At 39.9% G+C, this 7,500-nt stretch overlaps 1 protein-coding gene across 2 annotated transcripts in view; it reads left to right on the top strand.

Moving 5' to 3' along the window:
• The window catches only part of LOC128692407 (probable nuclear hormone receptor HR38), a 61,556-nt gene that overhangs the window by 43,074 nt on the left and 10,982 nt on the right, over window positions 1-7,500 (top strand). For both annotated transcript variants that reach the window (XM_053781574.2, XM_053781576.2), the window contains exon 2: window positions 5,791-5,906. In XM_053781574.2, coding sequence (XP_053637549.1) covers window positions 5,791-5,906 — 116 coding nt within the window. The remainder of the gene's footprint in view (window positions 1-5,790; window positions 5,907-7,500) is intronic.

Below are 7,500 nucleotides of genomic sequence, written 5' to 3'. Positions count from 1 at the left end.
AGTCCGAGTTTACATAATAACAAGCAGCAACGAGCGGTACCAACCCCTCTACATTTTCACGCAATAAAATGCGAGTTACCTTTCCCCGGCGCTTTAATGTTGCTGGCATTATTGTGTGAAGTCAACAAGGAGGCGACACCCACAACAATAGACACAATAAACCCTCAATAGACGATATGATCGCGCCTCAACCCCGCTACACAGACTCCCCATATGAACCGTTATCCGGGGCTCTGATCCTCGCTGAACGTTGCTCTTGTCTTTGTAGGTAACATTTCGATTTTTTTATTTCGCTACCTTACCGTGCATCTCGAGAGTAAATATGGACCGGAGTATGATTTTGGTATAATCGAGTGGTGCGCGGAGTGGGGTAGCGGGCAGCAGCGCGTAACGAGCTGATTCGGTGGGTATTCCCTGAGGCGGCCGACACACCCTAACCGGTTGGCCAACACCTCCAACTTTCGCTCACACCGGTTGATGAAGGAGGCGATCATGCCAACACGGCCGCTCCTTCCTTGCTACATTATCGAGCCTGTGTTTAGCTCATACCGCGTTATTTCTGCTTATTACAGAGATAAACTTGTGTACTTACGGTAAAACTAATATCTGCATTATTTCCGTATTTCAATGTATTTTTATTGATAAGATAATTATTCTGATACCTTTAGTAGCTGCTGTATCACACAGGTTGAAATAAAGATAATATGATAAGGTCGTACATACACAAGCTGATATGCTTGCTTCCGTCCGAAACTCAGAGGAAGATGGTTGAGACCAGCGGCACGGGCAGGTCTCGCTGGGCTGCCTGGGAACAAAGCCAGCCCCGCACACCACAACAAAACTGCTGCACTAATATCTCGTCAACAAATTAAAACAAGCAGCCGCGAAATGCCAGCAAATTTATGCTCGGATCCCAAGGGTCCTACCGTCACCTTTTATAGGAGGGAGCACAGCCTGAGGCCGTCAGAGGCGCTCTGGTGTCGGAAGCTTCGGGAGTGTGGTGTTTCAGCTCCGTGCATCGATAAGCTCTCCTGTGTGCAATTCCTGGTGATAAGCTTTGCGAAGAGAAATATATTATTTGGAGGCTTTTAATAAATTTTCAAGTTTTCAAAGCTTTATACATCAATTTTTCTTTAACTCTGAAAAAAAAGTTAAGAGGCAGCATTAGGGATTGAAGAGCCAGCAGACGTTTGCAAGTGTCATTATTGCAGGTACGGAGGTGCATTATTACACATGAACAGTTGTGATCACTGGAGTTGAAGCTGCACTGAGCTTGCTTTCCAGTCCTGAAAATTAGAATGTACTTTCATTGGTAATTCTTGTTAAAAAAATATCCCTATACACACGAGGCAAGTTCAGCCGGTGTTGGCTCTACTAAATCTATTAACCTAAACCGATCTTTATTGACATCACATTTCTTAAGTAACTGATCCAGTCTATCAGCTATGCATCAACTATACAAGGAAGCTTAAATATATTTCCACTGGTTGCCTCTTAAGACCAACAACATTTACATATGTTGTCTGTTACTTGTAGTCAACACATTATTCACAAAGAGAACTCACTCTAAAATTATACGCAAAATAAAGCAAACGGTAGATGTCGTGTGCGGCATTGAAAAAAAAATCTTAGCTGGTGTATATAAATTCTGATCTAATCACAATAATAATTCTCATTTGCAAATTATAATCAAAATATTGAAAGTCTGATTATACAAATAATCAAAATATATACATACAAATAATACATATAATAAAAAATTAATTAAAATAGTAATCAAAATAACAAAATACAAATAAATGTTAAGATTAACAAAATACATAATAGAAAATACTAAACGCCAATAATATCAGTAATATCGATGCTAATATTAATCGTAACAGTATTATCAACAACAAAAAACGTAAACGGTCACACACAAAAAAACTGTCTTAACGCTTCCCTTCTCATATAATAATAATAATAATAATAATAATAATAATAATAAGGTACGCTTAACGTGGAGAGCAAAATTTCACCATAGAACTGAGCCAGAACTTTGGACTCAGACTCGCAAGAGAACAAAGTCCTCACAGTGGACTTGGACTCGCAGGAGGTAATTTAGCGTCAGCGGGACCTTACACCAACTCATCAATGATTCCCTGCGTCACCTTTCACCTCGGGCAGTACAACCAGCTGTTTGCTATGAACGTCGAGGGTAAGTGGAGACAGGTGTGAGGCGGAAATGTAACTTTTTATCTCCTTTTTGTCTCTCTCTCTCTTCTCTCTCTATCTTTCTTATCTCTCTCTCTCTCACACAATCTCGAGCAATAAGAGCTCATCATTCCCCAAATTGTGACCAATGGACTCTTAGTTACTATACAAACAATTTTTTTTATTTACCAAAATTGAATGCATCCACATTGGGCTCTCTACCACTCTATCTCTCTCTATCCACTCTATTCTATATGACTGCTAGCTTCTATTCCAGCTGTGTATGTTTTCCCTGTCATACTCCATCACGCAGGATGGGGTTCATACGAAGTGTTGAAATTTGTCTTCCTGAGCTGGGAAACTTCTATACAAAAAAAAAAAAAAAAAAAACAGGGGCTGCTATACAAGTCTACGGATTTTTAGCACATTTTTTTATTTACCTCCCCCTCCCCCAGCTCGACTAAATACGCAGTAATTTTTCCAACACGAGGAAAATTCATTTATGTGCTGGGATGTGTTGTTATCAGATTTTCCTCGGTACTACATTCCAAAAATTCCGACAGTCCCTTGTAAAGCATTTATGTCTAGCAGCAGATTATGAAACAAGATCAGAAATGACTGGATAACTCTCTAGCTTTGCTAAAAATGTCATCAAGCATATGATAAATAGGTTAGTACACCGCATGTTGAAGGGGGATAGACGTAGCGTCTCGGCTCCTGGCTCCTGTGTGTGCTTGTGCCCACCTACGGTATGTGTATTACACACACACACACACACACACACACACACACACACACACACACACACACACACACACACACACACACAGCCAGGAACCGGGACGTGACACCCATCTATGTGTGTGAACTAACATATTTGTTAGCATGCACATAAGGTGGGTGAACTGAACCCAAACTTAATCCTCTGCAGTCTTAAGGAATAAGTCGCTTCTTTTAACATTTCTTGGATCATCCCAGCTTGGCCCTCATTGTTGCTTTCTTGATTTTATTTTTGATCGGGGGGGGGCAAAGAGCTAAACCCATAGGAGGTCATATAGCACACATTTCGAGTGGGAAGAGTTTCTGATCTATCCAAGAAAGGAGAAAATTAATCCTTGGATCAAGATCCCCACGCCATCATCAAGGCACCTCCGCTGAGGGAATTTCGTTTTTGAACTTCATTGATTCCTCGTTACTGACAGCTGGCTCCTGCGTGTCACTGGGTGTCACTTTGAATTGCTTATGGGAATAATTTGCTGTAGATGCAAAATCGTTAGTTTCAATAATAATAATAATAAGTAATCAATAATAAAAATAAGTAATCAAAAATAAGTAATCGATAATAAAAAATCAATATTGATAAAAATAATGCACAAGAGACCCGTCTTATCACCGCCGTCACACGACGTAATAACAAATTTGGGAGATACTTAGGTCATCGATAAGGAAGATGCAGCTCCCGTGTTGTGGAGCCGAGACAGCGTTGCTGCGGCCGCTGGGCCGCACCTCTTCTGGTGCTGTGTGGTTCCACTACGAGTTTAACACCAACTCAGGAATATTATAATCCACTTCCATGTCAGGCGAAGACCAGCTGTAACTCGTGAGAGGTGGTGAGTAAGTTTCACCTGCCGGGACCCTGATCTACCCTCAATCGTGACATTGCGGACAAGTTTCCGCCGCCTACACCCTCCTAGGGTGTATTTCGTGACCTGGCGAATCATTCTCACCAGCCGCGGTCATGTTCGCACATTATACGTGACCATCTGAGTTTCAGTCCTCAAGATGTGGCTTTCCTGTCTGTGTAGATGCGCCTACTGTTGATTACCACTGTACGTGAAGCAATAAACTCTTCTGGGTCATTGAGCGCAAGACCTTCAGTGACCGAAATTGAGGTTCACCTACTGACCTGCTCACCTGACTGCTCTCCGGGTATCTGGTTCCAGGCGTAACTCATCTTCTGGTAACTGAGAAGATTAGACGCAAATTTCTGTATTGTATTTCATTAAACGGTAAATCCGTGCGGGTCCTTCACCACAAGCAGTGGAATAAGATGAGTATATCTATCCCAATGGTCTCTGTAACTCGTTGTTAGCGGGATGGGGGCCGAGTTCCTACTAGTCCCACATAGGTTAAGCCCGTCAACAAAAAAAAGATATTATAATGATATTCTGGTGTTAATAGAGCATTTTACACTTATGGTACCAGCTGGGCCACCGACCTTGACTGATGCGAACTTCCGGTCGTGGAACTTTATGGCTGAAAATTTCTCTCGTGAAGGCAGTTTTTTTCTCACAAGTTTTCAACTAAAATATAAATCATAGTGTCCTGGTTTACTTAACAAACGTCCGTTGTGCCCGTGTTTAGAGAAGCGGAAATTGCGGGTGTTTTTGTAGAAAGTCACAGGTGTTTTCGCAGCAGATTGCAGGTGTTTTTGTAGCAAATTACGTGTGTTTTAATGAAAAAAATCTGATATCGTTATAGAATTTTTTGTAGAAAAAGTTGTTTTTGTTTTTAATTACAGCTTTTTTTTGTAGATTTGTTTTGTGTTCAAACTTCCAGCTGTTCTTGTTGAAAGATAGTTTAATTTTTGTAGATAATTTTAGGTATTTTTGCTGAAAGTTATGGGTTTTTATGATGGAAAAAACAGTTAATTAAATTTTTTTTTATTACTGACAAAAAAATGTGTATCGGGTTTTCGCGACGTTTTATTTGTCACTCGTTTGTTTTTCTACAAAAATTACGATCACAAGGTTTTCATTTCATTGCTGTGTTAGTTGCACAGTATACAGTGCTCCCAGAGCCTTTAGTAAATACACACACACACACACACACACATATATATATATATATATATATATATATATATATATATATATATATATATATATATTGCAAAGAATCGCAGACAGACGATCTTAATTATGCGAGACAAGCCACTGTGGGGGTGTAAATTTTAAGCTCGAGTACTTTCACACTTTTCAGTGCGTCATCAGATGCTTTTTCAGAGTTGCAAGGTAACTTGCACAGCTCCTGATGACGCACTGAGAGGTGTGAAAGTTCTCGAGCTAAAGGTCTACAACCCCCCTAACCCGTGGCTTGTCATGCATATATGTATATAAATATATCCAGAACCACTGTCAAAAAATAGTGAACTTTCAAGCACTTTCGTGATTTCTAACATTATCCAAGAACATTTACAGTATTACAATTCCTTGAAAATATGAGAAATCACGAAAGCTCTTGGAAGTTGACTGTTTTCTCACAGTGGTTATTCTGCATATTGTGGTATCACCTATATACTGTTTATATACAGAATGTCTTAAAATGCACATTTACTTTTGGGGAGATTTGTATTCTGCACAGCTGACCTTTTTTGTTTTAGGTTATAAGCATTTTTATCTTCATATAGTTTATATGTTTTTCCTGAGATATATTCATGGGGGCAGCCACTACTGAGTTGGTCATCTCAAAATAATGACCAGCAGTGGATATATTTTCCTACCTGATGACAGCAACCAATTATCATTATATTATTTAATATTACCAATTTATTTTGCATTAATGTGCTTGTTTTCTCATGCTGTCTTTATGTTTCAGGCGTGGACGTAACGCAAGAGAGTCCCCTCGCCCCTGAAGACACGACCTCAGTGCCCCATCCCTCCTTTACACCACCTCACAGCCACGCCCATAACATGCTCGTCCTCCAACCCCAGGTAAGCATCTCTCCGACGTCATTACTTCCTCGGTGTCGTCACTCATGACGTCACATCTGGCACACAGTCCACTCGTTGAGTCCTTTCTGCAGATTAGTTTGCTAGAATACAGGGTATTAATTGTGAAAATGTCAAGTATTTTTATGTGGTACTTTTACTTAAATCGTAAGCAATTTTACTTTTGAACCTTTATTATTTCTTCATAAATTTTTATTACACACACACATATATATATATATATATATATATATATATATATATATATATATATATATATATATATATATATATATTTATAATAATAATATATCAATGACCACTTAAAATGCATGTTTACGATTATGTTTAAAGTATCACGGTAAAAAATAGAAGATATGAAAATCTTTGATAATGTATATAATCACACGAAAGTGGGCAAGCTTTCTAATCATATGCTGTATAACCTATACGGTTTGGCGCTTGATTTTGAGTATATGTAATGACTTCTAATCATATGTTTACTTATATATATACTAATTTTACAATAGGAAACATGTCCCTGTATTCTACCACATATTTGTAGATAGGATGAAATGTTAATTTGGTTTTAGCAGTCCTTTACGGAACGAATGAACTAATGAATACGCATAGTTTTAGAGTTATAGTGGTGTTGATATTGGCACTTGTTTTAAACTTTGTTATTAGAAGGCACTAGTGTTGGAAAGTGTATTTTAGGTAGTTACACAACTTTGTCCTTGACTCGATATATAACTGATGAACTGGGATTAGATTTAGAATACAGTTTATTCTATTAATATTGATTTAGCTTCTATTCTGTCTCTTGGAGGCTCCAGGATATTGTAAGGTAGTACAAACGCCAGAGTTTTACGGTCTACTGGCTAGTTATAAGAATCTCTCTCAAATTGTTAGAAAATTCAAGCCAGTTCTTAAATAATAGACAGGGTCTTAGATTTTTTATACAGACTCGAGGAGTATTTAATAATCTGCTTTTACCCAAAACTGCTCATGTATTAGATGTAGGACAGTGGGCCCGTAGCGTGCAGTACCTTTCTCGTAAGACCTTGAGGCAGAAGGCGGCCGAGTGAAGGGTGTGTGGAGGTGGGGGAGGGTGGGGGAATACAGGCACTGCTTACTCGGCACTGGGTGTGGTTCTCCATGGCCTAGTGCCAATGAAAGTGACAACAGAGCAGAGTGGGAGATATCCCTGGTGTGGATGTGGGGAGTCGGGAGGGACCTCCTGCAGGTGTTACTGTCGCCGTCCGGGCGACGCCCTCAAAACTGCGGGAGGTCTCTAAGAATGTTGCTGCTTTCTAGCGCGCCCGCATCCTCGGCGCCGCTATTGAAGTCCCACACCATCTGGCCCAAGATGCTGTTAATTACTAGCAAACGGCAGTGGATAAGAAAGAAGGAACTGCAGTGCAAAGGAGGTCAGCTTTTTGCCTGGCCGCCTCTATCTTGTAGGATCAGTAATGAGTAGCCTGAGCGTATCAGGCGAGGGCATCAAGGGTCACTATCTTATTGTGGTTGCGGACGGCCAACCACAGCGCCATTATTGCTTCTCACAATGTTTAGTGCGTCTACATCAGACGCTGTA

This window comes from Cherax quadricarinatus, chromosome 53, assembly GCF_038502225.1.
Source record: "Cherax quadricarinatus isolate ZL_2023a chromosome 53, ASM3850222v1, whole genome shotgun sequence".
NCBI classification, from domain to species: domain Eukaryota; kingdom Metazoa; phylum Arthropoda; class Malacostraca; order Decapoda; family Parastacidae; genus Cherax; species Cherax quadricarinatus.
Note: the sequence above shows the minus strand (reverse complement) of the source record. Positions and strands in the feature narration are given on the sequence as shown.